This window comes from Cornus florida, unplaced genomic scaffold (genome assembly GCF_030987335.1).
Source record: "Cornus florida cultivar Cherokee Brave unplaced genomic scaffold, ASM3098733v1 CherokeeBrave_3.0.0_Hap2_Chr10, whole genome shotgun sequence".
Lineage (NCBI taxonomy): Eukaryota > Viridiplantae > Streptophyta > Magnoliopsida > Cornales > Cornaceae > Cornus > Cornus florida.
In genome coordinates this window covers 11,361,100-11,378,862 of record NW_026775580.1, presented here as the reverse complement: position 1 = coordinate 11,378,862, position 17,763 = coordinate 11,361,100, and the positions used below count along the sequence as shown (strand labels likewise).

At 38.2% G+C, this 17,763-nt stretch overlaps 1 protein-coding gene across 2 annotated transcripts in view; it reads left to right on the top strand.

Moving 5' to 3' along the window:
• The window catches only part of LOC132277322 (uncharacterized), a 59,859-nt gene extending 42,444 nt beyond the window's left edge, over positions 1-17,415 (top strand). For both annotated transcript variants that reach the window (XM_059779166.1, XM_059779165.1), the window contains 6 exons: positions 14,116-14,240; positions 14,365-14,642; positions 14,970-15,915; positions 16,100-16,156; positions 16,504-16,623; positions 16,706-17,415. In XM_059779166.1, coding sequence (XP_059635149.1) covers positions 14,116-14,240; positions 14,365-14,642; positions 14,970-15,915; positions 16,100-16,156; positions 16,504-16,623; positions 16,706-16,741 — 1,562 coding nt within the window. In that variant the 3' untranslated portion in view covers positions 16,742-17,415. The remainder of the gene's footprint in view (positions 1-14,115; positions 14,241-14,364; positions 14,643-14,969; positions 15,916-16,099; positions 16,157-16,503; positions 16,624-16,705) is intronic.
• Positions 17,416-17,763: the final 348 nt, after the last annotated feature.

Below are 17,763 nucleotides of genomic sequence, written 5' to 3'. Positions count from 1 at the left end.
AGGTTGAAGACGACTTCTTGTTTGTGAAATCGCATGCGCTGACTTTGCAAGTACCTACCTGAGCGTGGTTTCACGCAATTGTTAATACCCAGCCTTTAATGGCCAGGATGATGCCACCTATTTACCTATTTATTTGGATTTGAAAAGATAGAGACAATAATGGGCTTTTTAATAAAAGTAAAAAATTCAATGCCTTACAGCTGGAAAGCAATACCTACAGCTGTGTGTGGTATACAGCTGTTACTTACCTTTATTACGAGATATGACTGATATACATATTGTTTATATTGTTGAGTTGAGCTTCCTTGTTAATTGTGCTTTGACTTGTACAGGCCCAAAGGTCAAGACTAAGATGACAATTAAAAGGCATCTTAGCCCAAGCCCAAACTTGCCCAAAAGGAGCCCTTAAAATTTCTGATTACAGGTTCCCATCAAATAGTAACACGGGAATGCATATCCATGACTATGGCCATGCCACCAATCAAATGAGGCAAATAAATGTTAGTAATAATTATAAAATGTTTATAAAAAATTACAATTGATATATTTATTTTTTTAGTTTTATGATTGATGTCTCAAACATAAAAAAATATTCCAATTTTTTTTTTTTAACTTTCCAAAGTGTCCAAGTACCCGTGTCCAATATTTGGACACTTTTGAGCCGTGTCCACGTATCCTGTAAATTGATAGATTGACGAATCCGACCCCTAGACACGCACCCGTGTCCGACACCCGTACCCGAGTCCGGGTAACATAGATTTCAGCATAAAAGGATTGAAAAATAGAGAATACTTGAGATCTATCTTTAAGAATATAAACCCAAGTTAAACGTGATAAATGACACAAAATAACGAGCACCAAATAAACCAGTAGTACGAGCTGGTCCCCAAACATCCGAATGTACTAACTCAAAAGGTTTTAAATTTTTATTATCAAAACGAGACTTAAAAGTAGCCCGACGATGTTTACTAAGTTCGCAAGTAGTACAATTAAACTTAGAAAAATCAACTAAAGAAGTGACCAAGGCTCGAAGACTATTGGAAGTGGGATGTCCAAGGCAGCAATGCCACTGGTAAGCTGAAGAGGAGGTGGAATGTAGAGCTGTAGGAGCAGTAGGTGGCTGAAAGTAGTAAAGACCATCCTTCTCATACTCCCCAACAATCGTCTTCTTCGTCATGAGATCCTAAAAGACACAATGGGAAGGAGAAAAAGTAACTGAGCAATTTAAATCTGATATGATTTTGCGAACTGACAATAAATTGAATGAAAAGTGAGGGATATATAAAATTGATGAAAAAGTGAGACCCGAAGTGCGGAAGGTACCAATTCCATGAACAAGTGATTTGGCACCATTCTCTATAGTAACAACCGATGGTGACAAAACATGAGAAATATCAGAAAGAAGAGATGGGTTACCTGTCATGTGATCAGATGCCCCTGAATCAATGATCCAAGGTGTAGAAGATGAAGCATGGAGGCACGTATTACCTGAAGTAATAGTAACGGTGGAGGAGGGCTGATTGGATGCCCTTGAATCAATGATCATATTCGGCTTTGGAGTGAACGACTTGTTAATTTGCAAGAGTAGGAGTAGTCTCCTCCGAAACCGAAGCTTGATTAGCCCAAGCTAGCTTGCCATGAAGAGCCTAGCAGAAGTCAACAGAGTGATTGTTTTGGCCACAATGAATACACTTGCTGCCGTGACCCCTTCTACCGCCACGAGTACCACGACCTGGGTTGGAAGGACCTCTGCCCCCTTATCCTCCACGAAAAGTATTATGTCACTTAATAGGAACAACAAGAGTAGAGTGGTTGTTCTTCTCAATCACAGGGGCATGAATAGATGCTCTTTGAACTCGAGCAAAAGTCTCACTTGCTGTGGGTATCTCTTTGCCAGATAGAATCTGTGAACTGATCGGAGCGAGTTTGTGTTTAAGTCCAGATAAAAATTTTGCCACCCAAAACTCCTCCCTGTACCCTTTTTGTTGTTCTATGTCTGTAGTCAATGGTTAGTAGACATTCAATTCTTCCCATATGCCCTTCAATTCTGAGTAATAATCTTCATCAGAATGATCTCCCTGCTAGAGATTAAAAATATCCTGATACAACTGATAAATACGAGAAATATTCTTTTCTGAAGAATACACGTCCCTGAGATTTTCCCAGATATCTTTGGCAGATTCTAGGAATGACACGTTGTTGAAGATCTCAGGCTCCAAGCTGTTCCATAAGCAAGTCATAATTTGAGCATCTTCTTTCTCCCAAGCTTCAATAATCTTTTCATCACTGGTGGGTTTTTGGTTGATTTAAGATAGGACAGTTTTCCTCGAGCCCGTAAGAACACCTCTACTGCTCGAGACCATTGAAGGTAGTTCGAGCCTTTCAGTTTGGTGTTGGTGATTAACCTAAGAAGATGGGATTCCTTAGTATCCATCACAAGAGCTGCCGAGCAAATGAGATATAGTAGCGAGTGGGAGCCGAGATAAGAGAACCAAGATCTAGCCGAGATGAACCCAAGAGAAATTATCGAGGAGAGAGCCAAGGAGGGATCCGAGAGAGATTGCTTAGACGAGAATTGAAGTCACCGAGGAGAGATCGTCGAGAAGAGATTATCGAGAAAAAGCCGAGATGGAATCAAGATCGGAGAGTTTGAATAAGACTAAAAAAAAAATTTTTAAAGAAGGATCGATTTCCGCTCTGATATCATGTTGAAAGAGAGAGAGAGAATATATGAAAACATATATATTATTGAGTTAGTAATACAATATTACAATGGTGTTTATATAGGAGAAGCTACGGGAGTAGGTGAGTAGAGAACAAGTAAATGAAGGGTAGGTGACAACTCATACAATACTATACAACACGTGTGACAACTCATACAATATTGTACAACACACTACAATTCAAGCCTTTTGTAATGTGACTGACAGAAAGGAGGTTATTGGTAAACTTTGGGACATGAAGAACAGAGGATAAGGTAAGATTAGGAGAGGCAGAAACAGTGCCCTTCCCCGCAATGGAGGTGAAGGTGCCATTAGTCACTCTAACCTTATCCTTACCAGAACATAAACTGTACGAAGAAAAATCAGATGCTATACCAATCATGTGATCAGTGGCTCCTGAATCAATGATCCAGGGTGGCTTAACAGATAATATGGATACTTGATCTGTCGAATGAGAGGTACTTGTCTGAGCGAAGTTAGAGGTGGAAATGAAGGAATGTTGTGCTAGTAGATGTTGGGGAGCATTAAGTTTAGCCCCGGACGAAGAACTCGGTGGCCCTAAGGAGGCATGACCAGTAAAAGCAGTCTCACGCTTTGCAGTATGTGCTGTAGATAACCCTCTAAATGGGCCATGGCCTAGCATTCGCATGAGCAGGAGTTAGAGTAGGGCGACCGTGTAAATTCCAGCATGTTTCCCTAGTGTGGCACGTAAGCATCACACCTCAACTTGCTCTTGTCATCCTGCTTCCCTCTTTTTGGAGGATTTGGTTTGTTCCATTTTTGTGTGGCAAAAGCAGACCTCTCAGACAATGGTACTTCTAGCTCAGGCTTAGTGTATACAGGTGCAAACATAGCCTTCATTCTACTCTTCTCAGTCAGGATATACGAAAACACATCTCTAACAGAAGTAGGTGCTGGATACGTTCCTAACACTTGTACCCTAGCTTGCTCGTATCTCGGATGCAAACCACCCAAGAACTTATAGATTCGATTCCTTTCGACCATAGCATGAAATGCTTTAACATTAGCTGCACATACAGGTATGTAGTTTTGGTAGTGATCTAACTCTTCCCATTTACCACGTAGAGTGTGTTGATATGTAGCAAGAGTTTGGTCTTCCTGCTGAATCTTTAAATCTGTTGTTGAAGTTCATACAGTTTTGCAAAATTACCAACCGAGAAATACGTCTCTTCCATAGCCGTCCATAGCTCTTTAGCTGTTTTAACAAACAGAAACCCTTTGCTGATTTTTGGCTGCATTGACTGCAACAACCACGTCATAACTAGTGCATTATTTGCACTCCACTCTTTGAATTCCGGATCACTCTTGGAGGGATACGTGACAGTCCCTTCGATTTGGTCGATCATCTTATTTCTAGTGATATGCACACGAGCAGATTGAGCCCACTCCATATAGTTCGTCTCATCCAGTCTAATAGTGGTAATACAAATACCTAGATGGTGATCCTACTACCTCCTGATATTGGAGTCAGACTAGGAGAAGTCCTAGGTTCTTTCGAAGTCACCTCTTAGACATTTTATCAAATAGTTTCCGGGTATACAATCCTCTGAAATAAAATTAGCAACAAAATACGTAAAGAACCATCTCACTAACACACAAACTTCAACTAGAAAGTTTACCGGCTTTTGAGATGCATAAAAAAGCGACCACACATTCACCACACAAACCCTAGAAAGCAATAAAGTAAACCATACTAGAATCGCAAACGACGAAGAAAAAGCCGTTGTTGCAGAACCACGTGAACACGTAAAAAACACCAATCGAGACTGCAACAGATCAAAAATAGGTCCAAAAAATTCGCGGTACATGTAGATGTTATTAACACTACTTCCTTGTAAACAAATCCCATCTTGGAATCTCTTCAAAACCCTTCACACCCATTAGGGTTTACACAAACTTGCCCTAGGGTTTCCAACTACACACCTAGAGCTTTACAAACCATGCCCTGATACCATGTTGACTTTAAGATATAATTAAATCAAGAGTGAACTATAAGAAGAAGAAAAAGGATGAGAGAAAAAGAGAGATGGGGAAAGAGAGAATATTTTCATCCTTCCACCACATTCTATTTATACTAACAAGTTTTAGACATTACATATAAGCCCCAATATTATATAAGTAATAACAAATAAGCCCTAACAACAAGTTTCACACTACAAATAAAGCTACTGATGTTAAAATTTGATGTAGAAAGGTTGAGGTTTGGTTAGATAAAGTTTCGGGAAAAAAGGAAGTTTTGAGGGCTGTTAAGAGATTGTTCCAGTGTTTTGAATATTAATCCGTAAATCATAACTTTCCTTGTTAGAATATAGTGTAGAATATATTATTACACTATTGTAGAATATATTATTACCATGTATAGGGTTACCATGTATAGGTTTACCTAATAGGGTTTAGGTTTCTTGCTCTTCATACATCTCTTCACCTATATAAAACCTATGTATTTTCATATCTTACACATCAATACAATATATAGTTTCTCTCTTTTATATTTAACATGGTACCAGAGCCAAGTTCTCTGTCTTCTTTATTTTATTATTATTTTTTCTCTGATGGCTTCCAATAAGTTCATTAAGCATACATTCTGTTAGGTGTTCAAATTTGATCATCAACAAGTCCTTTCGCAATTCTGAGCATACCAGGCGAAAGTTCATACTCAGATCATCCCGACGCCAGCAAAAGCCGAAAAGACCCACGCACGCGCCCCCATGCGCCACCGGAAGTCTCTGCATTTTTTTCCAGTCAGTCACGCACCCCGCTTTCACGGGCACCCACGCGCTCTCATGCGCCCAAGCATGTCAGATCCATGTCGTACCACGTGTCAGGCCACGCCATTCTGCCACATCAGCATTTGCCATGTCAGCAATTGCCATATCATTATTTTCCACGTTAGTGCTGCCACGTTAGCAGTTGCCACGCCAGCAGTGTCAAATTTTTTTTTTTCTTTTGAAAACACCAATTCAGCCTAGTTTTCCGCACTGATTCTTAATTTGCAATTCGTTTTTGCATTTAGAATTTCTAAATGGCACAAAACGAGGTAACTCACCCTATTTCAGTTATTCTTAATTGTGACAATTACTCCTTTTGGAGTCAATTTATGCGCAACTTTTTGAAAGGTCGCAAGCTATGGTCCTATGTCACTGGAGATCGTACAGAACCTACTTAAGCCAAAGAAGAGACATCAGATGCCTATGCAGCATGTGTTGAAGCTGGGACAGTAACAATCACAAGATCATCACATGGTTATGCAACACATCTAATTCTTCCACTGGTATGGAATTTGGGAGTTACGACACAGCCAAAGAGGTTTGGGACATGCTTGCCTCTCGCTGTTCTGATGGGGCTCGACAATTTCAATTAATGGTTCAACTTTCTACTCTTAAACAAGAATCAGGTTAGCGAATTAATGAATTCTTCTCTCAAATGAAATGCTTATGGGATCAATTAGCTCTTTTCGAACCATCATGGGAACATTCTTCTGAAGCAAAGAAATTTCTCGAGTATCGCAACCAGATTCGACTTTATCAGTTTCTGATGAGTCTTCATGATGATTTTGAATTAGTATGCAGTCAACTTCTCCATCGTTCACCTCTTCCCTCACTTGATCAAGCTCTCAATGAACTTGTTCGAGAAGAGACACGCTTGCAGACTCGTCGTTCCCAGAATCATCTCACTGTCTTAGCCACACCATCTTTTGCTCCTCAGTCAGTGCCATCTCAGTCAGCACCAGATTGCCCCGCCTTATTTTTCTGACACAATGGACGCAACAATAACAATCAATCTAACGGCAACAGACGCACCAATAACAATCAATCTGGCTCTAATGGATGTAACAATAACAATTGATCTGGCTCTCAGCAATCCAACACCAAAAAGGACCGTTCATCTCTTTATTGTATTTTCTGTCGGCTTCCGGGGCATAGCATTGACTTTTGTCGTACTCGTGCTCGACCCTCCACTACAGTTGTGGCTAACACAAAATATATCTCACCACCATCTTCAATACTGGTCAACAACTCTTCTTGCGAATCTACATCTGCCTCATCTGCTTTCTCTACAACTGGCCTTGAGGCAGTTCTCAACCAGGTTTTATCTCGCTATCAAGGTGCATCTTCCACTGCTCTTTCTACTACACCAGGTAAACATGGTTCTTGGTATTTTGACTCTGCTTGTTGCGATCACATGACACTTGATCCTACCATACTCACATTCCAGACTCCTATTTCTCACTCTCTTGTCATACACACAGCCGATGGTTCCACTATGGCTATTAGTCACATAGGAACTATTTCTCAATCTCAGTTATTTGTGCCCTATGTTTTTTTTGTTCCAAATCTTTCTCTTAAACTTTTATCTGTTGGACAACTAACTGAGATAGGATTTACCATAACATTTTCTTCTAATGGTTATGTTGTACAAGATCCTCGGACAGGACAGATCATTGGGACAGGTCGTAAGATAGGATGACCGTTTGAACTTTCTTCATTATATCTGCGTACTATCGTAATTTTTGCTGCCTCTACACGGCCCACCTCTCCTATACTTGAGTTATGGCATTCTCGTCAAGGTCATGCATCATTATCTCGTGTCAAAACCCTTGGATCTACGGGTTTGTTAGGTCAGGTTAAACTTAAGTCTTTTGATTGTATTTCATGTCAGTTGGGAAAACAACCTACCTAACCATTTTGATCTTATCCATTTTGATGTTTAGGGACCTTCGACTATATCTACTGTGGGAGGATGAAGATATTTTGTTATTTTTGTTGATGATTTTTCACGATTCACGTGGATTTTTTTAATGAAAAATCGTTCTGAATTACTTAAAATATTTCGTGATTTTACTTAAATGATTGCAACTCAGTTTTCCAAACTAATCAAAATGTTTCAGTTTGATAATGCTTAAGAGTATCGACAAAATGAATTTCAAAAAATTCTTCAACATTACGGTACAATTTTTCACACTTCTTGTATTGGCACGTCTCAACAGAATGGTCGAGCTGAACATAAACTTCGACATATTTTAGATTTAACCGTTCACTCACTCTTTCTGCTTCTGTGCCTTCATCTTTTTGGGGTGAAGCATCTCTTACTGCTGTTTATACCATGAATCGTGTTCCCACACCACTTTTACAAAATCAAACACCCTATGAACGTCTCTATGCAAAACTTCCCGACTACAGTCATCTTAGAGTCTTTGGATGTGCTAGTTTTGTTCTTCTTCAACCTCATGAGCGAAATAAGTTAGAACCATGTTCTCGACTTTGTTGTTTTCTTGGCTATGGAATTGAACAAAAGGGGTATATAGATGTTATGATCCTATTGATAAACGCCTCATAATTTCTCGTCATGTCATTTTTTGGGAGCATAAACTGTTTCATACATTATCTAAGTTTAGTGGTGTTCCTGATCATGCTTTTCCTTTTCCTCCATTAGACACCTCTGCAGATCTCTTTCTTGATTCTACAGAATCATTTGATATCGTCAACCCTCTCCCAGCTGAGTCCCACTCATCTGCCCAGTCCGAGGTTCTTGACAGTGCGCCTACCACACATCTTCGCCCCCATTCAATTCGGGTAAGAAATCCACTTGCACATTTTAGTGATTTTCATTGTTATCATGCTCTTGCTACCTTACATGAACCTCAAAATTTTCGTGAGGCATCCCCTGACCCCATGTGGCTGCACGCAATACAAGAAGAGTTATGCACTATCCAAAACTCCTACATGGGATCTGGTTGATCTGTCTCTTGGAAAGTCTGCTATAGGATGCAAATGGGTTTACAAGATCAAGACTCGTTCAGATGGGTCTATTGAGCGCTACAAAGCTCGACTTGTTACTAGAGGGTTCGCACAGGAATATGACATTGATTTTAAGGAGACATTTACTCTTGTTGCACGTCTAACCTTTGTTCGAACTCTTATTGCCATGGCAGCTTCTCATCATTGGGGACTTTTTCAGATGGATGTTAAGAATGCTTTTCTCAATGGTGATCACTCGAGGAAGTGTACATGCAGCCTCCTCTAGGTTATCCTCATCCTCCTAATAAGGTGTGCCGACTTAGACGTGCTTTGTACGGTCTCAAACAGGCACTGCGAGCTTGGTTTGCCAAATTCAGTCAGACTATCTGTGATACCCCTCGATTCTAGAGCCACAAGTGATCAAATCCGAGCACAGATCCAAGCGGTACCAAACAATTAATATGTAACCGAACACAGAATACAAGATGAAATGAGAAATAAAATAATAAACTGAAGGAATGCTAAATGAAAATCTTTAAAATAAATTATTAAAATCCGATAATCCAAAACCTCCATAGTTTACAACTCGGGAATACATCCAGTGGACCCCTTATGAAAAGTTCTCAACGAAAACTGGAAAATTGAAATAAAAACTAAAACTAATATAGAGAAGATTCCTACATAGTCGGAGGAATGAATATCTGTATCTGCTCTGCACGTCCAAGCTCTAACCCTGGATTTGGCGAACACCTGAAAAATAAAGGAGTGGGTCAGGCCCACATGCAAGTCCTGATCTACTACGATCCAGACAGTAATCTAATACGCAGATACATCCTAGAAAGACTCAACAATATCTAGAGTAGTCCATATATGTATATAGTACACACTATAGGACGCTCGCTAGTCCAGTAGGTCTGTCTCAGCCTGAATAGAAGGCCACATGCAAATATGCACCCGAAGGTGGGCATGAGTACCTAGACCTATCAGGGAACAACACCTATGTCCAGTTATCCATCCTAGGCGATATACGCGCTTTAACCATGGTCCTGAGATTCAAACTCATACCATGGCATCATATAATATATATATAAAATCCTTGTACTCCTAATACAAAATATCATCCATCTGTATAGTGGTCTGATATATGTATAACAAATCCATCCTGAAATCATAATAGGTCATTTAATTTATTTGATTGACATGACACAAGTAGGTGATGGACTTAGCCTTTATGGTTAATCCATACCTTAATCCAAATTAGGTAGGACTTAGTGTTTTGAACTAATCCATTCCCAATATAGGTAGGTCTTAGTGTTTTGAACTAAGCCATCCCTAATATGACACCGTCCCATACTGGTTCATATATATCCATATAAGTAGGACTTAACCTTTTTATGGTTAATCCAACTCATTCCAAATTAGGTAGGATTTAGTGCTTGAGCTAATCCATACCTAGTATGTCACCGTCCCATACCGGTACATACAATCCTCCAGTTAACATAGTTGACAAAACAATATTAAGTAGTCATCAACCACACTCCACAGTATGCACAAGATAAGTTAATCTATATACATAAATATTAGACATTCAATACAGCCTAAAATCCAACTCCAATAATGTAAATTGCTACAATAAATTTAAGCATTCACATTCACCATCATAATCCATGAATTGATACAGTTAACAGAAATTTAAGCATCAATTACACCCAAGCTAAGCACAGGTCATTCCAGTTAATTCACTTTACTTCTAATACCCCAGAAATATGATTTATTATATATATTTAATTCATATTTAACAACCTTGTTAAGCTCCAATATATAAAACTAGCAAATCCTCCAACATAGCATAGTTACTAAAACAACATTATATAATTAACTGCCATCCTCCAAAATATGCACCAATATGAATTCATACATATATATCAACATTAGGTATTCACTTCAGAACCTAAATATCATGATCCAATAATTTAAATAGCTAAAATAGGTCATAGCATTTAAATTCCACATATAGTCCATAAACTGAAACCATTTAACAACCATTGAGTACCAATTGATTCCAACCCAATCATAGTTGAAATTACAGTTAATTTACTATGTTTATAACATGGTGGACAATATGATTAAATATAATTAATTTATATACCAACAATTTGCTAAGTTCCAGTAATTAAATTTCTTAGCAAAATAGTGCAACGTATAGATTTTTCTTGAGCTGTATTTTACTCCTTTCCTTAATCCAATATTGTAATAATGTTTTTCACTATTTTAATAAGTCCCTAACATTTAATTACACCCCTCAGTATCCTTTAAACAACTTTAGAATTCACTATACAGCTCAAACTACGCACACAAACACACTCAGTATGCACTTTCTGGGCAAGAGCAGGCTCCAAAAATTTAAAGCCTGCTCCATTTATGTTAGAGCCGGCTCCCTAACTTAGGGAGCCTGCTCTTTTAGCATGGAGCCGGCTCCATGCTCCTTGGAGCCGGCTCTTTGTGTGAGGGAGCTGGCTCTCTCATTTTGAGAGCCTGCTCTCTCCCTTTTTAGAGCAGTTCGTCCGTTCCTGCCTCATCTTCTCCAACTCCGGTGATTATCTGAGCCTCTGTAATGTTTTTAAATCCTTGTTTAAGGTTAAATCTTAGTCCTAGACAAATGTTAAACCACTGATATCCACTCATAACATGTATTGAAACCAAGATCTGGAACAACGATTTCAGAATTTCAATTAGCAATTTAAAGCAACTCATAACAGATTTATTCGTGAATTTTAAATACTGTTCTAAATACATGTTCTAGAGTTTAATCTTAGACTCAGATCAATTTCAAGGCCTTTATTTGCATTACCAACCTCCGTTAAACAAAACTTAAAAGTAAACAACCAGAGGAACAAATAATAGAAAAACATAAGTTCATGCAAAACAGTTAATTCTACCGGATCAAATAAAATCATATATGCATAGAAGACATGTTATTATGTTTGTTTAAATCCATTTTAACCTTTATTTAATCCCTGGAGTCTAACTAGGCATGTACAGAACACGAATTAATGGGAAAGAGAAGAACAGAGACTTGCCTTTGATTTCCGGTTGAAAATCTAAAACTGTTGTCTCTAGCAACGTCAACTGTTGTTATCAACCTCTGCCACTCTTAGTTAAATCCAGAACTCCTCCTTGAATCCCTCCCTAAATCTCTTAAGGTTCTGTAATTTGTCTTACAAAACAACCTCGGTTGCTCTCTGTATTCCCTCTGTATCTTATGTGCGTGAATATGGTGAATAGGGTTTACAAAAACCCTTAGCAGACATATACTTATGTATTTATAGGCTTAAGTTGAAACCCTAAACTAAATCCTAAACCAACTACAAGTCGGCTCAAAACCAGACACGATGAATTTAAACAAAACCCTAATACCTTTAAACAGTTAATTTGCATTTAAAATAATTGAACCAATTACAAATAAAGCAGTGTTAACAATTACACAGGTAATAAATCCATGTCACATAACTTCAGCACATAATTTAATTTAAACAATTAATTAAAACCAATTAAACAAATCATTTAATCAGACAATAAAAACAATTAATCAAAAATTTAAATACCACAAATATAAAATATTTAAATACCAGAAATATCCTTTTAAAATTAGGGTTATTACACTATCTCTTGACTTGGCTACTCTGCTAGTCCTTATGACTCTGCTTGTTCGATGCACCGATCGAGGTATCGCTCTCTTTTTACTTGATGCTGATGATATGATCATCACTGGAGATGATTTGACGGGAATTTAGGAACTCAAACAGTTTCTCAGTCATCAATTCGAGATGAAGGATCTTGGACCCCTCAGTTATTTTCTTGGTCTTGAGATAACTAAATCTACAAATGGTTACTATCTTACTCAGTCAAAATACATATCCGATCTTCTCTCGAAATCTGGTCTAACTGACAGTAAGATTGTTGTTACCCCCCTTGAGCACAACATAAGACTTAATCTACATGATGGAAAATCTCTTCGAGATGGTACTTTGTATTGCCAATTGGTAGGTAGTCTGGTTTATCTCATTGTCACTCGTCCCTACATCTCTCATGCCGTCCACATAGTTAGTCAGTTCATGACTGCCTCCCGGTCTACTCATTTTGCTGCCGTTCTTCGCATCCTTCGTTATCTCAAAGGCACTATGTTTCATGGACTGCATTTTTCTTCTCAGTCATCACTTGTTCTTCATGCCTATTCAGATGCAGACTGGGCAGGAGACCCTACAGTTCGTCATTCCACGACAGACTATTGTTTCTTTCTTGGTGATTCACTTATCTCTTGGCGCAACAAGAAACAAATTGTGGTTACTCGATCTAGCACAGAAGTTGAATACAGTGCGCTTGCTGATACTACCTTTGAGCTTTTGTGGTTGCTTTGGCTCCTTCAAGACATGTGAGTTTCTTCATCCACTGTCACTCCTATCTATTGTGATAATAGGAGTGCAATCTAAATTGCACACAATGATGTAGTTCACGAGCGCACTATACACATTGAGATTGACTATCATTTTGTTTGTCGTCAATCTTCTTCACAAGACCTTTCAATTGCAGTTCATCACTTCACATGATCAGATCGCTGATGTTTTCACCAAATCGCTTCCGCCATGCCGCTTTCAAGATCTCATTTCCAAACTCAAATCATTTAATCCACCTTGATTTTGAGGAGGGCTGTTAGAATATATTGTAGAATACACTATTATTATATTGTAGAATATATTATTACCATGAATAGGTTTACCTAATAGGGTTTAGGTTTCTTGCTCTCCACACATCTCGTCACCTATATAAAACCCCATGTATCTTCATATCTTACACATCAATACAATGCACATTTTCTCTCTTTTATATTTAACATTCCTTATGGTTTCTTTTGGTTTATAGGGTCGAACATTGAAAGAAGGGGATGACAGGCTTGTTAAAGTAGGACTTTTGGGGCTAAACAACAGTTAACAAGGTCTGGTTGCACATATAAAGTGCAGAAAAATAAAGAGGAAAAGAAAAATCTACGAACCACTACTAGAACCCCTTACACATTACAAATAAAGCTTGTGTTGCATCACACAATCTCAAAAGTTTTCAAAACCTTGGGAAATTTTCAATGAACTGTTTTCTGGTACATTGGGAGATTACATATACTACACACATACTTTTAGGATTTCTTATATCTAACAGGACTTGGACTCCATATGTAGAAACTCAAAGACAATGTATAGACCTTCCAAAAACCACACAAAGGCCTAAAATGTGGCCAGATTATGGGCCAACATGTATGTCAATTTTTAATTATCCTGGTGAAGGTGAGGCCTACACTTGAGACCTTTGGCTCTTGCTTAAGCTGTTAGAGATGGTGTAACTTAATTATTTATTAACTCTAAATGGAAAATTGACCAAAATTTGGAAAAGTTGGGACAAGAAATTTGGTAAAATACAGCCATATAAATATATATATATATTAATGATCGATTTGGCTGAAAATTCCTGATTTCAAGACTTTGCATGAAACCTTCCTTTGACTTCTGTTTCCGTTCTCAAACCCTTTCATTTTTTGAATCTGGTCATCTAGGACTTAAAATAATAATTCATTTTGCAAGCAGATGAGCGGTTTTGTGAAGAAAGGAATACAACATACATTTCAAAGTGGCTAAGGAAATCCATCCGACAGTATGACAATTTTGAGAAGTCATTAGAGGGACTAAGTTCCTTTTTTAGAGGTGTCAAGGTCCTCTATTGATCTTTTATCTTTCTAATTTTCACCTTCAATTTTCTGTGAACAATTTCCTTTAGACTTTTAAGTTGATGAACTACTTTAACCAATGTGGTAAACTCAATCTGGACTCATGCAGGAACGGCTTGCCAAAGGGACTGCTGGTGTTTTACAAAATTCTGACATTTATATGAAAAATATTCCCATGGATCAAAGCAAGGTGTTCGCAAGAAAGAAAAGTCAGAGAGTGAACAAGTCTAATCAGTGTGGGAGAGAAGTAATATCAACCTGTGTGATGGAAACTGAAAAAACTCAGCATGATGATGAAGTTCAAGCATTGATGTTGACTAATGAGAAGGATATTAAAAGTTGCAGAGAGTACATTGATGTAGAGTTTGGTACTGAGGAAGACTCCAGGTGATTGTCAAGCCACTTAATTTGCATTAACAAAAAATTGAATAGCAAGTGAATTGGAAAATCCGCTGATTTTGTGCACATTGCATTTAACTGCGTTGTGTTTTTTTTTTTTTGCGTGTTTGTTGGGGGTGGTGGGGGGTGCAAGTGATGTTCCTCACATTATGTTACTGGATCCCAGTTGCAGTTTACAAGGTGGGCCTGTGGGGTGTGGTTCTATCCTATAGCTCAAGGCTTTTAGGTTAAATTTCCAGAATGATGGTTTTCACCTCTTTTGCCCTATACAACCAGTACCAACTCCATTTTAACATAGATCACATCTTTCTGCAGGTGCACTAGGGAGATCCCCTTGGACTTGTCTCCTGACGATCCTGAAATATCCGTAGTCAAGGAAACCCCTGGTATAGATGGCAGTATTGCTGTATTTAGTCCAGGATCGTTCTCCAGGGGTGGGAACTCTGGTTCAACCATAGTCGAGGCTTCTGCTGAGTTTCCTGATAAGTTGTTATTATCTTCATTTTCTTTACCAAATTCAAGCACTTCTAAATCAGCACATTCCATGGTGGTCACTCCTGAAAGAAATGCCACTGCAAGGACAAACAATTTAACACCTGAAGCAGAATCATTTTTAAATTTGAGTGTTAATTCTCATGCCCGGAAAAGGAGAATGCCTTTGGAATCACCATTAATTGACCTTGTCCAAGAAGAACAAGATGTTCCTGATGCTGAAACTTCTGGCCATGCTAGTTTCATGGCAAGCTCCATGACAAATAGAGATGCTAATCACAGAATTGAATTTGGTTGTGAGACTAATTTTGTGGAAAACATATCCAAGAAGCCCACTGTTCCTCAATCGCTCATATCGAATTATTATGGTTCATCATGTGTGCCTTCTGGTCATGTTATGGACAAGAGACTACAAATATTTTGCTCATTTTGCAGAAACCCATTGGGCCTTCCGGAGAACCATTATTATGTTACATGCTCGTTAACTTCATCATCAAAAGTTCACTTGACATCTCTTCTGACAGGGTCGCTAGAACCTCTAGCCATGAATAATTCAACAAGTATATCTGTTGTGATATCTGATACAAGATCAGTCGATCACCGACTCTGTAACAGAAATCCTGTAGGTGTCCCAGGACAAGGAATTTGGTGCCAAGAAGATGGGTGTGTATTTAGTACTATTTTCTGTCCCTTTTGCAGTAGTCCCTCTAATTGTCTTGGTGTACGGGTCATGGCAACTGATGCATCAAATGTCCAGTTCCTCAACAAGGTAGGATTTATTTGGCTAGGTCAATTATTCAAGTGTCCCATGTGAAGAAAATTTAATTGTGCTAGGATCTTGCAATTGTTTGATGCTTCAAACTAATAGCAGTTTTTGCTTGTATATTGCTCTTGCTCTGTCAAATCTTTCTTGCCGCTTTATTATTTTTCTCAACCATTTGTTGTATGTGCAGGTACTGTTTTATTTTGATCGTTTGGAAATTAAGAATCTTGAAGCGTCAAAGGGCAGGGTAAGTTTGTGATATGGTTTTAATTTTTTTCATGTTTGAGAAGAAAAATGAGGAAAAAAGAAAGAAAGGGAAATCATAAGTTATAAATGTTGAGCGGTTTATCTTGTAAATCAGAGGCAGAGGCAGTTGATTTTAGCTTCTAAAATAAAAAAGAAAGAAAAAAATTGGCAGAGTTCAATTTTCCATATAGAGTGGAAAATTGCCTTTGCAAAGAAAATTTTGCTAGTTGAAATGTTAAAAGGCATTAATCTCAGAGATTGCTTTTAGGCATTTAGAATCCCTTCAAGGAATTGAACTAAAATTATTGTTTAGAGGAGGTAGAGTCAAATTTATGATCTCAAATGCAGGATTTATTGCCATTTAGTGTCTCAGAAGTTGGTGAAAGTGCAGTCCTGAGTTCCATTGAGAAATTCTCATACTCACCAAAAAAGCATGACTTGGGAGGGTGGAGGACTACAAAATCCAAGGTTAGGATCTAGTTTTATTTCTTGAGCTCTAGTTTTAAGGCCATCCTGGCCGAAAGTTACATGTCATTTATTAATCTTGCAGATGCGACTACCAAAGAGAGGCTTGAATTCTACCTGATAGGATCGATACAGAACATAGAGTAGAGTATTATGGATATCTGGTTACATGTGATATTCAATTTATTGGATCGTCCACTTATCTGGACTGAGTATGCCGAAAATGATTGAAAGTGATTTTTGATTCAGCTCCTCTGTTGGGTATTCACAAGGCTTTCAAGAGGGAATTATGGCCATTTATTATGGAGTATGTTAATCCAGCACTGCTGATCTCTGTCGAATGTGAAGCATAATCACAATTTCCTGGAGTGGCAATTCATGTATTCTCCTGTAGCCTAATGAAAATTTTGCAGTCTGCAATCTGTATCTCTATCCCCTAGACTCTAGCCTGGTGAGTTATTGATTGACTGACCTTTTAGTCTGCTGCTTTGATGGTCGTCTGAACTGGAAACAGTCTGCCTGTGGGAGCATTTCTCGCAAAATCTCTAGTATGATGAGGGATTTTAGTTGTTCTGGGCCATGAGAGTTTCTCCGCAGTTGGATTGCACATTTATGGTATCCCAGTTTGTTCTACTGCCAATGTATTATAACGTATTAAAAGGTTATCTACTTGGAAATTAAATATGTATATTTTGACGTATTCAAGTAATATTCGTCCTTGAATAAATAAATAAATAAAAACACTGTTTCTTCAATTTGTTGTAATGAAAATGTGGCGCAGGCATTTCTTTGTTAGCATTTTAAAAGTGAAGTTAGCTTGTGGGAATTCTTTAACTCTTCATCTCCCAATGCAAGGCTGGCTGCAGAGAGTTGCCGTGTCCTGTTTAAAATAATTTCCAGAGCTTACTGCTGGGATCTGGCTACTTGAATGTGGATGAATCAGGATATAAAGGTCCTTTTTATTTTTCCGGGTAAGTAGGCATAAAGGACCGACTTAAATGGAAAATACTCGTCTCTTCATTATTACTGTTTGTTGTCAAAAGTTGCATCTAAAAGAGATATAATTTCAAAAGTCGCCGTTCCTGGAATCCCCCTCATGTGGGTACTCTAAAGTGTAATATGGATGCCGCCTTCAGGAAAAAC